The sequence below is a fragment of the Zosterops lateralis genome, assembly GCF_965231275.1.
Source record: "Zosterops lateralis genome assembly, chromosome: 22".
NCBI classification, from domain to species: Eukaryota; Metazoa; Chordata; class Aves; order Passeriformes; family Zosteropidae; genus Zosterops; species Zosterops lateralis.
The window spans coordinates 3,682,350-3,702,123 of record NC_139782.1 but is presented as its reverse complement, the minus strand read 5'-3'; the positions used below and the strand labels follow the sequence as shown (position 1 = coordinate 3,702,123).

Below are 19,774 nucleotides of genomic sequence, written 5' to 3'. Positions count from 1 at the left end.
AAGAAAAAAGAAAAAAAGCAACCCTGATTTTATTATACCAGGCAGGAGATTAATTATATTATTTTGAGGTCTGACCTCCAATTTTGTATATAAAGATCACAGCTCTTGTTGCAGAGATCGATTAATATTTCAGAGTATCAGGCTCAATGCAGAAATACCATCTAAAGAGTGTCCAGGGCACCTTTGCTGCTGTTTATTTGCTGTAGCAGATAGTTAATCTGTTTGCTACCTGTTCAATTTCTCTTGCTCAAGAGCATTAGCAAATGTTTATTTGACAGAGTGTTCTGTTCTTTTTTTTCTTTACCTCCTCTGTCCTAAGAGAGTGAAGGCAAATCCCAGAGCAACTCCAGGTTGGAAACATTATGTTGCAAGTTGGACTCCAGTCAGAGTGAGTTTGTTACTACTGAGGGGAACAGAGTAGAAAATAATGGGCTGCCAAAGAGGGAAAGGGCCTTTGGTTAAAGGGTAAGAAATCAGGTGAGAGGAGATGCTTACAGCACTTTGACTCACCTGGAAACACTCAACAAATTGCATGGCCAGGTGAATAGGTTATTTACACCAGTAGAAGTAAAGGCAGACTGTCCACTGTTGGAAACAGCACTGCTGTCTGATCTACCCTGGCTGCCCTCCTGTTGTTTTAGTGGGATCTCACCCAAAAATATCCAAAGCCCCCAGTGCTAGTCCCAGAGGCATTGCTTTCCAGGAGACCAATTAATTAATTTTCTTCTAATGCTGTTCATTCAGTGTGCACTGAACGTGGGGCACATATAACAAATCCCTATCATTGTTCTATGTACATATGATGCCAAACAAGTGGCCAATGTTGGTTAACACTTGAAAATGACAGAAGTCCTGGTTGCTGCTGGGAGAAAGGGAGTGGGAAATGATAGGCTAGGAAATGACAGGCTAGCAAATAACTTGTCAGAAACAAACATTTATATGATACATGGTGAGTGCTAGAATGCCACTGTCAGAGGTGGACATTTAGGAGGGAAACAAAATAATAATAAGATGTTAAACCCCTTCATCTCTTTCACTGTGCTCCAGGAAAAGGTAAATTTTACTCATGACCCAACAAATGTTCTCAGATTTCGTTCTCACAGGACAATTTGCTGAGCCATATGCTCTTGTCCAGTCACAATGCCCCTGCTTGTTTCTGTGGCTTTGGATTCTCATGTGTTTGAGGGTTGCTTTGGTGTTTTAGGCAGGTATAGGCCCTGAAAGAGACTGACAAGCTTCAAGAGCAGCTGAGGGATGTTATTTTTCTGTTACTTCATCTCTGTCCTTTTCTCTGCTTTCAGTGGATGCAAGAGGCAAGGAATGCTTGTCTGGCTTTGGGGCAATCCAGGAATGTTATGGCACCTGTCTGTATCTGTTTACAGAGTGGCTGTCGTGCATCCCAACATCTCTGTCTCCATAAAGTACCTGATTGTTTGGGATGGAATGTAGACAGCTACATGTAGACATCCAGCTCGTCTCAACCTTGTTGTTAGATATTTTCAGGCAGAAAGAAGGATGACAGCCCCTGCCTCTCCTGTCTGACAGGCACTCTGTATGGGTGGAAGAGGCTAAATTAAAACCAGCAGAAGTGGACTTTCCGGTTTTTCTTGATAACTGGTGTAAAGGAGAGAAGGGAGCAGTCTGTGCACTGCAATTAACATCAGGTGCTATTGCAACTCATCCTGTAATGCGATATAGATACAATCTCAGCAGAAAATTGAATGCTGCGCTGAGTCAGAAGCAGCAATGCTGGGTTTTGAAGAAAGTAATTAGCCCCAGGGACCCAGTGGTTTCTCATTTCCCCTGTGGCAAACACAAGGAAGTGGGGCACTATTTCCCAGAGGCTTCCAAAGTCAATTTAGACAAGGTACAGAGCCAATTTATAAATCAGAGTTTTAATGAATGCTTAGGAAGAAGCAGGCACACCTTCCGTCTTCCTGCAGTGTCCACCAAGTCCCACTCAGTGCCATTCTGCTTTTTTTTGTGAGCTCTGAGTGCCCCATCTCTGTCTGGGCACTAAGCCAGCCCAAACCCCTGCTAGAGAACACAGCCCAGTGCAGCAATGCTTTGATAGTGTGTGACAGACCTGTCAGGGTCACTGTTCACCACCCTCACTCATGGCCAGGTGCTGTGACCTGTGCTCACCTCATCTCACCACTTCTTCCTGTCAGCCCTTGGCACAGCAGTGGCCAACACTTCCTTGTGCTGCCCTGCACAAAAGCAATGATCTGAGGTTTTGCAGAACTCGCTGATCATAAATTCTGCTTTTTTCTCTAGCAGAAGATCACAAGTGTACAGAAAAAAGGCTCTTGGTAGCCAAGAAAATTTTAATCTTACAAAAGACAGGAGGTACTGGGCTGAGAGCTGCAGCTTACAATTGGTGCAAGAAGCAAAGAATTGAGCTGTTCAGGTAACACAGCAGGGATGAGAGTAGTCTTTATTTGTGCTCTATCTTTAAATGAGAATTAAGTTTAGAGGTCAAATATATACAGCTTGGGCCTGCTCTGGGTGACTGCAAGTTCCACTGCCCAGGACTTTTGCTCCTGCTCTCCTGACATCACACTTGTCACCTTTCAGTGGTTTGAGAATACAGAATAAAATCTGCAGGGCCTCTGGGGCATAATCACATCCTTGTCTCTTGTGAAATGCATAGTCAATTTGAGGCACTGCAGTGAAAGGAAATGCTGTATTTCAGTGAGTTTGCCACACTGGTTTGTGTGTTCCTGCACCTCTTTCCCTGAAGCTGCACCCAGCAGAAACAGCCTCACAGGATTTGTATCTTACATGCCGGCAATTAACACTTTTGTTCAACATTTGTCTAGAAGTGCATGGCCAATGTAGTTTAGTCTGTGTGTTGCCTCGGAGGAGAGTTTTTCCCCAGACTTCTTTCATTCAGTTGATGGAAAGGCAAAATATGATAAAGGTCATAATCAAATATATTTTCCTGGTTTTGTATCTTAAAGTATTGGTCGGAGGAGTTTGCTTAGGAAGTTAATGCAAATCTCATCATTGGGACTGTTTAAACTCTCATGGCCTTCTGATCCCAAGCACATTCTCAGTCTTCTGGATTCTCTAAGTGCCCTCTAGTGACTAATTCTCTGAACAGTGTTGGGTTTTCATTGCCAGTGAAACACCAGCTATTGAAGGGGTGGTTGGTGAGGGCAGGAGCTGGATGAACGTCCTCATATTATTCTGAGGGCAGCACTAGTTTGTTCTATTGAAGTAAATAGAAGTGTTTGTTGAGCAGTCTGCAGAAAGCTCCGGGCAGCAAAGGAGTGAATATATATGTGCTGCTGCTGTGGAAATGTTTGACCTGAAACATGAGTCAAATCAAGTACAAACCACTGGAAGAAAAATTGTTTGGCTGTCAGTGCACAACACTTGAATGGTTTAGGTGAAGTGTGACATTGATGAAATTTTCCTGAATACTAAAGACTGATGTTCGTATATTCTACAGTAATTTTCTATGTTGAATTTATTCTCTCAATGAATTAACAACTCAATTTTAATGCTAATAGATGAGTGCTGTTAGCATTGCCTTTCATTCTGCAGTAAAATGCTGGTTCTTATTTCTGGTGGTGCCTTAGGTATGGGCTTTTTGGTTGTGTACCTTTTTCTTAGTAAAAATTCGGGTGTCTTTTTAAATGCTTAATTGCATCCATTAATATAGCCAGTGTAGGAGTTCGGTTCAGGAACTGATTTATCTGGGCTATTAAAGTCATATGACAATGTGCTGAGGGCCAGATATGGAGGTGGTGTGCAGACTGGCACATCCAAGGTTTCTTTATGTTCTTACATTGTATTAACTGCCCACCAACTTCTTTACACCTACTCAGTTGGCAGGTAAGGGATGCTGGGGCGGTGTAATTTACGTGGTAAGCTCATCTTACCATATAAGCATTAAGAACATTTAATTGAGATGCTCCTCACCTTGTTTGAACTTGCTGCTATTTTTCTGTCCTACTCGGTATATGCACTGTGTTCAATACTACAGGCTATAGACCTTATTGGCACGACTGGGCATTTACAGAAATATACTTTTTTTTCTTCAATTGGTATAGCATAAATATTGTGGAAAGCACATTTCATTTGGATTTAACAAAAGTTTTCATCTGCCTGGAATAGATGTACAGGGAGAGTTCAAGGGAAGAAGGCAAGCTGGGACTGGCTCTAGAAATGATCTGGAAAAGTGGACTGTGGAAGGGGTAGGTACAACTGGGAATTAGAGGAATGTCAGCCTGTATGATGAACACCTGTATTCATCTATGTAACTCCAGTGGTAACCAACAATAGGACACGAGGTCATGGAATGAAGCTGAGCCAGGGGAAGCTCAGATTGGACATTAGGAGGAGGTTCTTCACTGAGAGGATGGTCAGCCACCAGAACAGGCTCCCCAGGAAAGTCACCATGGCACCTGTCAGAGCTCAAGGAATGTCTTGTTATAAGGTTTAGTTTTAGGTGGACCTGTGATGAGCAGGAACTTGGACTTGATCATTATGGGTCAGTTCCAGCTTCAGATATTCCATGATCCTAACTCTAGCAATTTTTGTCATTAGCTGAACTAATTTTAAATAAGTTTTAATGCTTTGTTCCAGCATTCATGTGGCCTTTGGGTGTTCTGAAGCAGCAGCCCCCAAGCACCAAACAACTTCCATGGCAAGTCTGTTTGCTATGGACTTTGTATCTCTCCCCCTCAAAACATCAAGTCATGTTTGGAAAAGAAGCTGCCAGTTCCAGATGGATCACAGAACAACACTGTGGATCCACTGAACAAAACTGAAAGATGTTTTAAATTAATTTAAAGACAAAAGGAGAAAAAGAAACACCCAACACCACAGAACTGAAACCCTGTTCTTCAACAGGGAGAACAACATACTCTCTATTGGTTCTTGCACAGAGTTTCACTCGACTGGAGCTAATGTCTGCTTCAGAGGAAAGGATTATGGGGATAGTAAAAGAGGTTTCCAAGAAATGGAGGAATGGTCTGATCTGAGCAAAACAAATAATGAGGCCTGATGACAAATGAAACAGAAAGCCTAACATCAAGCTGAAAATGAGCAGAGATGAATCTGCTGTCAGAAGCTGCTTTGTGGAAGGACTTAACAAAAGTGTTTAGTGAATGCATCTTGCACCCAGAGAAGTTAGGAGGGAACAGTGCAGATTCATGGCAGTAGGTATTCACCACCAAACCCTGCTCTTTTGAACAGTGTTGGGTTAAATTAGTACAAAGTAAAAGAGTAACTTTACACTTCAACAGCAATTTATGTGCAAGCTCACAGAGGAGAGGAGATTTGTGGTTTCTGTTTTGTCTAAAGCCCAAAGGATGCTAATAAATGAATGCACAGCAGGAATGGCTTTTGTTCTCTCCTTTGTTGTTACCCTGGGAAGGACTAGAGTTACTTGTCCCACTGTCCCCAAGTGGACAAACTGTGCTAAATGGTGTAAGAGTTAATCTTTAAGTAAGTTTTGAGCAGACAATTTTATTTAATTGACCACGGAATAAACATGAGTTTAATGTCTCAAATACACTTACAAGGAAAAATCATTGTATAAAATGGCCATGACTGCCTGCCAGCATTAATGATATAACCCAGGTGGAACAAAAAGTCATCCTTGATGACAAGGAATGGGACTTTTAAGTATGGTTTTTATTTTCCCAGTGTTTGCAGAGCTCTGGCACATGGATGGTTGTTGGACTGAGGCTGGTGGGAGCAGGAGTTGTTGTGCTGTATTCTCTGTAATCTGACCATTCAGTTGTGGTCACTGCAGGGGTGGCAAAGCCAAGCAGGCAGTTAACAACTGTGGGTGTGTGACAGCCACAGTCCCAGCCCATGTAGCTGTCCCTGAGCACCAGAAGCTGGGTGAGAAGTAGCTGGTGTTCCTACAAGTATTTCTGATGGCAATGGCTCCTCCCAGCACTGCTGTCTCTTGCCCCACCTGTCTGATCGTTCTGGCAGCAGACCTGCCTGCTCATGTTCTCTTACCAGCTGTGCCACCTGGCTGGACCTGCTTCTGTTCCTGTCCTTCATCCTCAGGGTTTCAAATCTTCTTTTTTTATTTATTCTTTTTGTTTTTCGCCTTTTCTGCTCAGAGCATGAAGGATCTTTCCAGTGGCTGTGACACTGGGGGTAGGTAAATAAAAAGGGATGCTGTCAACTTGTGGTTTTGAATGAGAATGTGATTATTTTCTTCCAAAGCAACTGCAGTGATTTTAATCGGTTCGTTATGAATGTGGCTTCTAAAACCAGTTTGTTCTCTCAATAGGCAGCAAGTGGAGCAGTGAATATTGTGGATATTGTGGATGAGACCTGGGTGCAGACACAGCATCCTGTTGTGGCCACAGCCATGTGGATCAGCACTGAGAAGTGGCATGTGGCAAGGCTGGGTTGGTGGAGACTCCAAAGCTTCATATCTGGGGAGGCAAAAGGAAAAGCTGAGCACAGACAGGTGAGGGACATCTCAGCACCAAAACAGCTTCAAATCTGCCAGGAGGACTGGGGGTAGAATGTATGTCAAATGGGGAACCTGGAGCATTCTCAGTAGAAGCCTGCAGTGGTGTCTGGCATGGAACACATGTTCTTTGGGGCAAATAAGTCTGTTTTTCAGATTATTGCATTACTCAAATATGACATCTATTACATTGGATTCCCTCTCTCATCTCTATTTAGCTTATCTTGCACGAGCATTTTGACAGGGGAGAAGGAGGTGGAAAGGTGCACTGTATCAAATTGCTGACAACAACAGTGCAACAAGGCCAGGGCGTGACAAGCTTCTTGCTCAGTTTCACTTAATCTGCCACAATCAGGCACATACCTGAGGGTCATCTCGGGAACAAGGTCCTTACAGAGAGCCCTGTCTTAGAAAGCAGTGAAGGGAAGGGTTTTGCTGGGACTGCAGACCTGTTACTCTTGCCTTTAGAGGGGTAACAAGTTGCGACGTGGTGTGGACCCTCACAGAGGACAGCAGGCAGCAGCAGGGTCAAACATGGAAGGTTCTTTATTATCTGACTCCAATTCTACTTATATACACTTTGTACAGAGGGCCCAGATTGGCCCAAGGAGGTCACAACCTCCTGACTCCATTGGTCACTATGACCATCAGTCAAATTCTCTCTCAGAGAACAACTATGTAAAACATACTGATAAATTCTAAGAATACACATTGTTTACATGAAGCAGCGTGAGAATGGTGCTGCAGAGGTTCAAACACTTGAAAGCAAGAAAGTCAGGGGTGACAGACATGCTGTTTGGCTTGTGGGTTTTGAGGCAGAACATTTGAGGATAGGTGAGGAACACACTCTCACTTTTAATTTAGACAAGTACAAACCCCTTTCTGCCCTGTGAATGTCATGCTGTGAGTCAATAACCCAAGTGTTGTACACAGGTCTCTTACAATGCTGTCTTAACACACAAACACTGATGAAAAAGACTTGACCAATATCATGGCCAGACTGACATAAAAAAGTTGAACAACACAGATCAGGTGGCAGGAAATCTGTGGCAATAAAAATGCGCAGTGATCTCTTGTGCCTGTCCTTGTGTGCTGCAAGATTATCCCAATTTCTCACAATTTCTTGTCAGGCTTTAAGCTTGTCCCTTAGCTGAACCCTCCTTGCCTCAGACATTTGGTCTTTTCCAAATGTGATTGCACCCTCTATCGCATGAATTACAGCTGGTTTTCTACAGACAAATGGCACAATTCCGTTTATTCCTGCTATGACTAGTGATTTATGTGCATCTTCCTGACAGAATAAATTCTACAAGACCTAAATACTAATATATATACTAGGGATTCTTGCAGTTACCTCTGAAGGTAAAATTAAGAATGCTTAATGATTAAAGCTCTGAATTTTAAGTTTTATTTAAAAAGCAGAGCAGCCTGCACTACCTAATTGTACCTTCCTTTGCAAACCATGAGGAAATTTGAACACACAAGCCCAAAATAAAGAAATAAAATTTCTTTAGCCTAGGAAGGGGAAAACTGTTAAACAGAGAAGTGCAGCATGTTCTGTGTCATCTGCTCTACAGGCCTATCAAAAAATATCTCAGCACCCTAAGCTAAAAAAAATATCTTACTATCACGATGCGCCTCATCGGTGCCAATTTGGGAAGGAGCCGCGTCTGCCGGGGCGGGGGCGGTACAGAGAGCGAGCGGTGCGGCACCGGGACCGGGGGGTACGGCCGTGCCCGGGGGGGAGCGGAGCCCGGGGGCGCTCCGGGGGGCGGTGCGGGGCCCGGGGCTGTCCCGCGGTTTGGCTCGGCTGGGCTCGGCTGGGCTCGGCTGGGCTCGGCTCGGCTCGGGCGGGCTCGGAGCTGTCCCTCGGCTCGGCTCGGCTCGGCTCGGCTCGGCTCGGCTCGGCTCGGCTCGGCTCGGCTCGGCTCGGCTCGGGCGGGCTCGGAGCTGTCCCTCGGCTCGGCTCGGCTCGGCTCGGCTCGGCTCGGCTCGGCTCGGCTCGGCTCGGCTCGGCTCGGGCGGGCTCGGAGCTGTCCCTCGGCTCGGCTCGGCTCGGCTCGGCTCGGCTCGGCTCGGCTCGGCTCGGCTCGGGCGGGGGCGGCCGCTGTCGCTGCCGGCGGAGAGCGGCGGGCGGGGCGGGGCGGGGCCGGCGGCGTCACGGCGCACTGCGGGCCGGGCCGGGCCGGGCAGGTGAGGCGGCGGCAGCGGCCGGGCCGGGGGAGCGGGGGGCGCTGAGCGCCGGTGGCCGGGGCGGGACGAGGCCCGGGGTCTGAGGGGTCGTGAGGGGCCGGCCTGGGGCGGGGGCGCTGCCGGAGCGGCTCCTGCCCGGCCCCGCACAAAGGATGGGCAGGCGGGGGCTGGGTCAGCACCAGGGTCAGGGCCGGCCTTCCCCTTCGCGGCGCCCATGACTGGGGGGATTTTGGAGCCCTCGGTAGAAAAACTGGAACCAGATTTTGCCAGAAAAGTAAATAAGACTTATTCTCGGCCTAGCGGTGCCCGGGAGGAGCGGGGAGAGCGGGCGAGCCAAGCACAGTGCCTGTGCACACACCTTTGCCTGTGCACACACCTTTGCCTGTGCACACACACATTTGCCTTGCAGATTGTGATGTGCAGTTGTTGGTATAACAGATGTCAAGTGCCATAAATCCCGAATAACTGTTGACACTAAGGGCCAGCAGCCACACTAAGGGAGAGGTTTCCTGCCGTGCCGCTGTTGTGGTCACCGTGTAGATTTACCCCAGGGCAGGTTTGAGATGTCTTCCTGTGAACAGCCAGTGAGTTGAGGAAAATGGGGGATTAAGGATATAGACTCAATTTATAGTTTTACACTGATCTGCTGGACCAGTGACATGCTGCCAATAACAGCCTTTCATTTCAAGTAATTGCACATCACCATGTGTATTTTTGAGCCATGCAAAGGGGTTCTTTCCTTATATCACTGAAACGTTGCCACTTATGACTTGGAATGCAATCGCTTTGCATTCACACAGTAAAGAGCAGAAAGATAAGGAGGATGTAGTATGAAATGAAACTGATAGATGAAGATAAGGAGATAACACCCTCTGTGCAAATGGCAAGGTATAATAGTACTGAAGGGGGCTGCTAGCTCCTCTTCATTGTCATGGCTCTGTGAAAGGGTTGTTAGAGCAACTGTCATGAATCTGATTGGGTTTTCATTCTGTCTTCTTTCAGGTATCTCCTCATTTTTAACAAATTCTCATTGTGAGGAAATTACTTTGTCCTGGAGGCTGATAAAGTTGCTCTGCAAAGTAAGTACTCTGCTTGTGAGAGACATGGGTCATAAGAAGTTTTGAGTAATTTGCAGAAACGGTGTCAAGGGGAACACCAGTGCAGGCATCTTCATGAAGTCTCTGTACACTTCTCTTTCTGCTGCTCCTTGTATGGGACTTTGTGGCTAATGAGCTTTCCCAGCAAAATGCAGCTTGCTGTTGGTGCTGGTGAGGTGAGGGTTGTCCAGATGTGCAGCTGGGATTATGAATTGGCTGTTCTTCTCTCTTGCATGATGTACACCGTGGTCTGAGGAGAAGCAGTCTCGAGGAAACCCTTGATACAATGTTAGAAATATTTCAATAGATGTCTTTTTACTCTCATCCTTCCTTATCCTCCTTGGCCCCCAAATGCACTCAGTTTATTCCAACTGAAATCTCCCATGAGGTGCTTGGCAGTCAGTTTTGTGTTGTGCAGTGTCTCTGGATCCCTGCATGGAAGGATTGGTCTGTGTAGGCATCATCCACCATGCTTAACAATGCTTGGGTTAGTGTGGTGGTAAATGTGGGCTTATGGAGTTCTGCTTTTGGTGATTGTTGGGGATATGCAATAAATTGTGGCTTTGTGTAGGCTGAGGGCTACAGGAAGGAATACCAGTGTATTAAATGAGCCAGACAAAGAAGCAGAAAACATGAGATTTAGGGGAGTGCTGTACAGCCAAAGAGTAGAAGAGCTGGGATTTTTTTCCCCCCCAGGGAAACTGTAATCAGAAAAGTAAGAGACTTGTTTTACACACTAGTGTGCAGTTGTGAGGGTTTTCTGAAGAGGGATGGGGTGATGTGGAGCTGTTCTCGTCCAGCAGCAGCTTTGGTCTGTGGGCAAGGAGGCATAAAGAAAAGGTCAGGCTGTACTCATGAGCTGTTTTCATTTCTGGAAAAAGGAATCAAGAAATCACATGTGGTTCCTTTAGGCAGCAGATCTGTTGGCATCTATCTGATGTGCTATTTTGGAAACCATTTGGCTGTTTTACCAACCACACTGTGCACATTTTGGCTACAGGAGTGATTCTGGTAAGATCCAAGGAGCCTATTCAGCACTTGGGTACCATTAAGCACTGAAAGAAGAGTAGCAGTTCTGAGGGTGACTTGTGGGATATGTATCTTCTTCTCATGATTCAATTCCTCAGGATCAGACCCTGTCCTAGCAGTGGAGATATCTCTGCTGAATTCAGGAATGGAAATAGGAATAAAACCAAACTTGGTCATTGAGAAAAAGGTGTTGCATTAAGCCTTGGCATCAGCACAGGCAGCAGGAGTGGTAGGATCAGTAGCAAAAGGATTTTTTGCCAAAGTGATTTCATGTTGCAGCAGGGGTCTGGAATTTGCTGCCAGGCCACAGCTTTGCATTATTGTAAACATAGAGTGAGATCGTGATTTATTTTTTTAGCTTGAGTGGGTTTATCTCAAGTGAATTCTTCATAAATGTAAACCCTTTGCTGGCCCATTGGGAACTTCTGGGAAGTATGACATTTGTGTCTGTTAATTGTTTTAAATATTTCAATCTTAATCCCCTGTGATGGTAGGCAAGTACCTGGGTAACCCAGACAGTATCTCTGGTGTCTCATTTGTGCAAAGTTGCAGAGGTATGCCCATAAAACACAAATGGTTTCCATCAAGAGATGAAAGAAGAGGTTGTAACTAGCACACTTCATATGTGAAACGTTGAGAAATGACTTGAACTCCAGTAAAAAAAAAAAAAATGAAGCAATGTTTTTGTTACCTCAACCCTTTTGTCCTGAGCTCTTTGTCTTCTAGACCCGCAGCCGTGATGATCCCACCGTCGGCACCGAGCCCTGTCAGCGATGCTGCTCTGCTGTCAGGTGTGGCCTCCCAGGAGGTCTGGAGGTCCCCAGGCTACTCTGGCCTGCCCACACGGCACATCAGTCACCGGGCCAACAACTTCAAGAGGCACCCAAAGAGGAGGAAACACATCCGGCCCTCGCCGCCGCCGCCGCCCAACACGCCGTGTCCCATCGACCTGGTGGACTTTGGGGATCTGCAGCCTCAGAGGTCCTTCTTGGAGCTCCTTTTCAATGGGTGCATCCTCTTTGGGCTTGAATTCAGCTATGCCATGGAAACAGCCTATGTTACCCCTGTGCTGCTCCAGATGGGGCTCCCAGACCAGCTGTATGGAATGGTGTGGTTCATCAGCCCTATATTAGGTAACTTTTCTTGGTGCTGTTTCTCCCCTCTTATTTTTTCCACTACAAGTTTTTTTTTATTTTTTGTTGGCAATACCTCAGCTACCATGTGAGTAATAACACAGTGGCAGTTTTGTGCACTGTCAACTCATGCACAGTTTTGTGCACTATCATGAATATATTCTCTCGAGGTTAAGAAGTACTAACCAGATTTTTGGACAAACAAATAGGAGTATAATTCCTGCTGTGCCTGCCTGAAATAAGACCAACGTGCTCAAAAGGTCTGTTATTTTAATAGCTTCTCAACCTCGTAAAACTGGTGTGAGGGTAAGCTTTGGTTGGTCTGTTCCTGTACTTAAAAACAAGCATAAGAAGATTGGTGTATCAGTTTATGTCCTCATGAAAAAAAGCACAGAGACAGTTTTCAAGGGTGTGTGAAAAAAAGCAGAATGAGATTGCCTTCTCCTGTTTAACTTTCTGAAACAAAGGAGGTGTTCCAATGATGAAAGAGCATTGGCCACTGATGATAAGGCATTGAATTACTTGTTTAGCACAGAGGCAGGGCTGGGAGTGTATCCATTACTATGGATACTACTTGGAAAATTTTGTTCTGCCTGTTCTTGTACTCACAACATGTGCTTCAGAAGAAGAGACAGGCCCCTCCTAACACGCTGGCACAGATTAATACAGGCACCTTTCCTACTTGCATATTTGCTTCCTGCTGTTTTCCAAGGTGATCCTGCAGGGGATCTCACATTTGATATGGGATAAATGGAATAGCTTGTAAGGAGCAGATGCTTAAGAATGTGTAACTTGTACTCTGACTGCTCACCTGGTGTCAAACTGTGTTACTGATGCAGAGTGAAGTGCCCTGCGGTGAGCAGCAGCACATGGATGTTACTCAGTCCCTGTCCTGGGCAGTGTGCAGTGTGTGCCCCTGGGTGACCAGTGCTGCCTGGGGATGTCACTGCACTCTGCTGTCCTGCCTTAACTGCCTTTTAAGGCATACCTGTTTTAACTCCTCTGTGAGACAGACTTGTAGGAAGATCCTGTTCATTGGTGATTCCTTTTTTCTAGGGTTTTTACTACAGCCTTTGCTGGGAGCCTGGAGTGACAGATGCACATCAAGATTTGGGAGGAGAAGACCTTTCATTCTGGTTTTAGCAGTAGGTGTGTCTTTTAGAAGTGATGGGCATAACACTTAAAAAAGAGTTGTGCATCTCTCTTCTGTGCCATCCCTTGTGGCACTAAGTGAACAAAATGCTCCTGAGGTGTTGGGTGTTGTGGTCTGAAGAAGATGGTGAGTGACAACTGAGCTGATGCTTTGGATATCCACACATAAAGCTTTTCAGAGCCTGAAAGGATGTTTTGAGGGTCAAGAATGTGGATGTTTTTGGCCAAAGTAAACTCTACACATTTGTTAAGCTTGAGTAGTGGAAAAGGATTGTGTGTATCCTATAAGCCACACTAACTTCCCAGGCTGCATTGATATGGACAAGAGCAATAGTGCTTGCTGCAAGGCTGTGCAGTAGGATAATGCTTCTGGAGTGTGGAGCTCTGCAGGTCTTGCTTACCAACAGTGACTGATTTTGTTTTGGTTTTGTTCCCAGGAGCATTGCTTGGGCTCTCACTCATGCTGAATGGCAAAGATATAGGGAGTGCCTTGTCTGACACTGAGAATAACCACAAATGGGGGATCATCCTTACGGTCTGTGGTGTTGTCCTCATGGACTTCAGTGCAGATTCAGCAGACAATCCCAGTCATGCCTACATGATGGATGTGTGCAGCCCAGTGGATCAGGACAGGGGCCTCAACATCCATGCTCTGTTAGCAGGTACGTCTTCCTGGTGCTTCCTGGGAGGTGTAAACCTTGAGTAAACAAGTCCTGCTGTGAGAGAGCAGGGTGTAAACACTGGTCTTTTCCTGAACAAGCATAATGAACAAATACTGATAGATATCACTAATTAACCATAAAAAACCTTAAAAATCTGTGTATTGCAAAAGGCTTTTGTAACTACCTCAACTCAAACAAGGTACAGTTTTGTGTTGTTCACCTGAAGGTCCCTCACATATTTTGTAAGATATATGGAAACAAAATTATCCCTTTAGGGAGGAGGTTTGGCTTCCTGCAGGTGTGGAATATGTGTCTTGTAGTTGCTCTGTTGGAGGCGAAAGTGCATACTGGGTGCTGTTGATCCCTCACTGCTGTCATCTTCAATTGCTGTGCTGCCCTGTTCTAGGAGACTATTCCAAACTCTTGAATGTGTTTGTGAGTAAGAGAGGAGAGTGTTGTTAGACTTTCACCATGTGAATGGAGAGAGAGAGGTGCTCTCAAAACTCCCCTGTTCGTCGGTAGTAACACAGTGGCAGTTTTGTGCACTGTCAACACAATGCTGGGCAATGAACTTGCTGCACTTCTGAAGTGATTGGATCTGTCTTAGTTAGGTCTGCATTCCTCATATGAGGAAAATGGATTTTCACTTTCAGGAAAACAGTCTTAGCTGAATGATTGCAGAGCCTTGTCACAAGGCTGGTGGACACTTCTGTTTACGGACTGAAATAGCTAAAGGTAAGGTGTTTTGTTCTTGGCAAAGAAAAATTATAAATTTTAATTATTTGTATCATCACTTTCACAGCACTTTCTTCCTCTTTCTGTACCGTGTTGGTACATCCAGACTGTCCTTGTGGCACAGCTGTTTATTAGTGCATTTGAAGTGAAAAGAGGTCAAATGGTAAAACAGAAATGTCAGATTCTACTCATGATTCATTAGACAAGTGATGCTGTGCTGCTGCTGACTCGTGGGACTGGATAGGGAAGATAATCCTAGCTCTGTTTTTCCACCAGGTCTTGGAGGTGGCTTTGGTTATGTTGTTGGAGGAATACACTGGGATAAAACCAGTTTTGGAAAAGCTGTAGGAGGGCAACTTCGTGTCATCTATGTCTTCACCTCAGTTGTACTGACTATTGCTACTGTGCTGACTCTAGTTAGCATTCCAGAGAGACCCTTAAAGTCCTCTAACAGGAAGAAAAAGGTGATGAAAAGTCCAAGTCTTCCTCTCCCTCCTTCTCCACCTTTCTTCTTTGAGGAGAGTGTAAATGAAAACTCTGCTTCTCATAACTCAGCTAACTTACATGCAAGTTTCACGAGTCCTGTTTCCCCCATGAGCCCACTCACGCCAAAATACGGGAGTTTTATCAGCAGAGACAATTCTTTGACGGGAATTAATGAGTTTGCATCATCCTTTGGGACTTCAAATATTGACAGTGTGCTTATAGACTGTTTTACAGGCGGGCATAGTAGTTACGTGACATTTCCAGCTAGTTTGTCCAGGCAGCCTGTCAGTGTCAGCTTTCCTCGGGTGCCTGATGGCTTTTACCATGGAGCAAATGGAATTCTGGAGCAAGGGGAGAGCAGCTTAACATCAGGGGCTGATAGTGATGTGCTGAGAGTGGGCTCACTGGATGCAATAAAGCCACGGTCATCGGGGATCTTGAAAAGACCTCAGACCTTGGCCATTCCAGATGCTGTAACAGGACACTGCCCAGAGAATAACAGAAGAAGAAATGTGACCTTCAGCCAACAGGTAAGAGCAGGAAATCAGTGATGTGACCGTGTAAACATGAGTGTTTTTAATATCTCCATATAGTTTTAAATGTGTGGTGCACAGATTATTCATTAAAGACTCTTGTGACAGCTTCCTCATAAAAATCATGATGGGAACAGCACACCTGCTATGACTATCAGTAAAGTAGTGGGTAGAGTGTGAATTATGGCTGACAGTCTGTCAGCTGCCTTTGTTAAGATGGCAGGAATGGGAATGTCCCCCTCTTAACTGGGCCAGTTGTGAGAGTTAGGTCAGTATTTTTAGTCCTGCTTCACTACCAAGGGAACTACCACAGGAGAGCAGAAAAGGTCACATTTTTATTGAGCCTGTATCTTCCCTTTCCACAGAAAGACCTGCAAAATAGGGCCAGGGATAGGATTCTCCCATGAGCTTCTCCTTATGGCAGTCATTACATCTGGCTCCATCAGGGAGGTGAACTTTCCCTTACTGAGGGATAAGACTCTGACCTCACCTCCCACTGTTGGTGGTAACTTGGAATGTCTGAGACCTCTGCATGCTGGCCCATTTTTTTATGATCTGGGATGAGGTAAATGGTCCTCTGTTTTTGTTTTTGTTTTTGTTTTTGTTTTTTTTGTTTGTTTGTTTGGTTTGGGGATTTTTAATTTTATTTTAATTTTTGGGGGTGGTGTTTTTTTGTTTGTTTTGTTTGTTGTTGCTGTACTTTGACCCAGTTTGTGAGAGCAGACTTTGTTAGGGCCAGGATTTTACATACTGGGCACACTGAGGTAGAGCATCAAGGTTAGCAAGCAATTATAAAGTGTTTCAATTAAACTCATCCTCTTCTTCCTCAGTGTCTCTAAAACTTCAGGATCCACATTCACCTGAAAGTGGGCACAGCTCCTATAAATGCAATGGAATTTATGCATTCCCATTGTGCCTGTTGCATCTGAATGTTGTTCCCAAGTTCCCTAGTGAAGGGAAGAGAACTGTTTCAAGCATACTGACAGCCACAGTGCAGTGCAGCCATTTGTCACTTGTTCCAGTCCAATACACCACTTAATCTCCAAGTCAACGTACTCCAGCAGCAGAGTTTAACTTTCAGATGATCAGATAGGTGTGCAATATTGCATCCATCTGCTTAAAGGATTGTTTGTGCTTCCCTTGCTGTGCTTGTTGACCTGGCAGTTGTTCTGGTGCAGGTTGCTAACATCCTGCTGAACGGGGTGAAGTACGAGAGCGAGCTGAACGAGCCATCGGCCGACACCGCGGAGCAGCCCCTGTCCGTGAAGCTGCTTTGCTCCACCATCTGCCACATGCCCAAGGCTCTCCGTAACCTCTGCATCAACCACTTCCTAGGTACTGCCAAAGCCCCCTCCTGCCTCCACCAGGAAGGACTCTACCTCGGGTGAACCTTTCTCAGTGTTTTATCTATTGCTGCAATGGCTGGTAACTAGTGGCAACCAGTGACAGTTTGATTTCTTCCATATAGATACCAGTGAGGTACCTTCTTAGAACACTTAGAGGGAAAAAAAACCAACAAAACAAAACAAAACAAAACAAAAACCAAAAAAAAAAAAAACAAAACAAAACAAAACCAAAAAAAAACCCACAAAACACCCCAACAAAGTAAAGCCTGTGTTCCTAGAAAGGGAACAACAACAGCCTAAATCAGCACATCTTATGGGGAATGTTCACACCAAGCAGAAAGATGAGATTAGTTGCATTTCCATGCTTATTCCCTGAGACTAGCATTTACTTTCCTCCCTTTGGCTGCTCATGTACAAGGGTCCCAGAACAGGCCAAGAGGAGGTTTGGAATGTGGCATTGCAGGAGTGCCTGTAACCAACATATTGTTACCTTTACTCTTAACCAGTGTGTGACTGGTGTTTAGGAAGGGCTTGCAGTCATTCCAGTTTACACAAAATTGGAAAGAAGGGACCAGATAATTAATACTCATTGGCTGTGAAAGGAATTAAGGGATTGTCTACATCAATGGCCTTGGTGCCAATTTGTGAGCAGAGTTTTTCACTGTGTCAGAGGCACTCTGGAGGCTGCAACCATGACATAAGAAGACTCCTTCCAGTCCTACGTGGGAGGATAACAGCAACCTGAAATTACTACGGGATGAGCCACTCTGTTAAACTGAGCACTGTGACCTGTCAGAACCTGAAGACAGCTCAGACTGCTGTCATCTATTTTTCTGTCTTGCTAAACCAGTATTTTGTGGCCTTTAGTCAAGCCTTGAGGTTTCCACTTAGGAATTCAAATGGTAAATCTTGGTCTTTAAAAGCCTGAATGTCTTTAACAAACATTGCAGCATTATGCACAGGGAGCAGCGGTCTCAGATAAATGTTGGTTGGATATTATGTAACACTCAGGTTGCACAACCTGTCCTAGGGTGTGATTTGTAATATACCTGATAACATCCATGTAAGCTTACAAGGGGAAACATATTCTGAAATCCTAATAGCTTACTTCTCGCTTCTTTCAGGGTGGCTTTCATTTGAGGGGATGTTACTCTTCTATACTGACTTCATGGGAGAAGTAGTGTTCCAAGGGAACCCAAAAGCACCTCACAACTCAGATGAGTATCAGAAGTACAACACTGGGGTCACCATGGGCTGCTGGGGGATGTGCATCTATGCATTCAGTGCTGCTTTCTATTCAGGTACTTGCTACAGCTGTCTTTACTGCTTTGGGAAAGGATACATTTCTTAAAGGTGGTGTTTCTGCAACACCAAAGGTGGTTTATGTTGCACCCAGCCTACCACATGGCACAAGTGCCCTGGCAGAGTGTTTTTATCCTGTCATCTCTGCTACTTAGCTTGGCCTGCACTGACATTAGGTGAGGTCAGCAATCCAGTGAAAACACATCTCTCTCAGGATGTGGTTCCTTTCACAAGTGGCATTTTCAGTGTACATTGAATGCAGAGGTGTATGCAGTCACCACAGGCACAATTCTGGTGCAGCACCACCCTGGGTGTCCCAGGCAGAGCACTCAGGTGTCAAGTGCCACCCCAGCACTTTGCCATGTGTGTCACACCTCTGCCTGCCCACCCCCCCAGTTCCCATTGACCCCTCTGGGACAGGGGCACTGCCAGGCTTCAGCCCTGCCCTGCCCTCTGTGCACATGGGGCAGCAAAGCTGCATTGTGGCAGCCGGATTTGGATTTGGAAGGGGTCCTTGGCACTCAGTGCAAGCCACCACCTCCTCAGAGCTGTAGTGGGATGTGGCTGCCTCACCAAAGCTGTGCCCCTCGGCCCCTCTGACCGGGGCAGTGGGGAGGGCTGCAGTTCACCCCGAAAGCTGTACCATTTCCTTGCAGCCGTGCTGGAGAAGCTGGAGGAGCGGTTCAGCACACGGACACTGTACTTTGTGGCCTATTTGGCCTTCGGGCTGGGCACGGGCCTGGCCACGCTCTCCAGGAACGTCTACGTGCTGCTGTCCCTGTGCGCTACCTACGGCATCCTGTTCGCCACGCTCTGCACGCTGCCCTACTCCCTGCTCTGCGACTACTACCAGAGCCGAGAGGTGAGCCCCGGGCCGGGGAGGGGACAGGAGCCGCGGGACACCCCCTCCCTCACTCTGTGCCTGTGTCCCCGCAGTTCGTGGGCTCGCAGGCGGAGGGCACACGGCGCGGGATGGGCGTTGACATCTCCCTGCTGAGCTGCCAGTACTTCCTGGCGCAGATCCTGGTGGCCGTGGCCATGGGGCCGCTGACGGCGGCCGTGGGCAGCGCCAGCAGTGCCATGTACTTCTCCAGCCTGGTGTCCTTCCTGGGCTGCCTCTTCTCCTCCCTGTGCGTCACCTACGAGCTGCTGCCGGCCGAGGAGCTGCCGCCCGCCGAGGAGCAGCGCCCGCTCCTGCCCCGTGCGCGGAACGAATAAAGGGGAGAAGCTGCCACAGCCTCTGCTGCCTCATTTCCTCACCCCCGGCCTCCCTATCGCCCCAGGACGGGCTGCGCGCCCCCGGCACGGCAGCGCTGCGCTTGGCACACGGAAGGAAAGGTCTGTGCCGGCTTTGCTGGGCTTTCCCCTGGCCGTGGGAAGGCGAGGGGTGAGTCAGCGGCGCCTGGCACTGCTGCTCGTCCTCCCCCTGGGCTGGCAGAGCCCTGTCGGTGCCCCCGGGGCCGCAGCGGCAGGAGGCGGCGGGGCCGTGCCCTGCAGCTCCCGGGGGATCACTGCCAGGGCCCAGGACCCCAAAGTCTGGTGCCTGGGAAGGACAACATCACTCTCGAGTGGCAGCGAGCTGCCGGGCTGCCTGCGCTGCTGCAGGGACTGACTGCCACCTGGGAATGGGGACAGTGTTGGGGCAGGAGGTGCCA

The 19,774-nt window shown here is 46.8% G+C and overlaps 1 protein-coding gene across 5 annotated transcripts; it reads left to right on the top strand.

Annotated features, from left to right (window-relative positions):
* Positions 1-8,624: 8,624 nt before the first annotated feature.
* SLC45A1 (solute carrier family 45 member 1) lies at positions 8,625-19,337 on the top strand (the record flags this gene model as incomplete). Of its 5 annotated transcripts, none has more annotated exons than XM_083876684.1 (11): positions 8,625-8,644; positions 9,647-9,723; positions 10,653-10,752; positions 11,497-11,903; positions 12,960-13,052; positions 13,493-13,717; positions 14,729-15,468; positions 16,650-16,806; positions 17,942-18,118; positions 18,776-18,981; positions 19,056-19,337. In XM_083876684.1, the coding sequence occupies exons 4-11, from the start codon at positions 11,510-11,512 to the stop codon at positions 19,335-19,337; spliced, it is 2,274 nt and encodes a 757-aa protein (XP_083732810.1). In that variant the 5' UTR covers positions 8,625-8,644; positions 9,647-9,723; positions 10,653-10,752; positions 11,497-11,509. The 5 variants fall into 5 exon arrangements, with proteins under 5 accessions (XP_083732810.1, XP_083732809.1, XP_083732812.1 ...); XM_083876683.1 differs by having other exon boundaries at positions 8,626-8,644; positions 10,623-10,752; XM_083876685.1 differs by lacking the exon at positions 8,625-8,644 and adding an exon at positions 9,231-9,532 and having other exon boundaries at positions 10,623-10,752.
* Between the last annotated feature and the right edge of the window lie 437 nt (positions 19,338-19,774).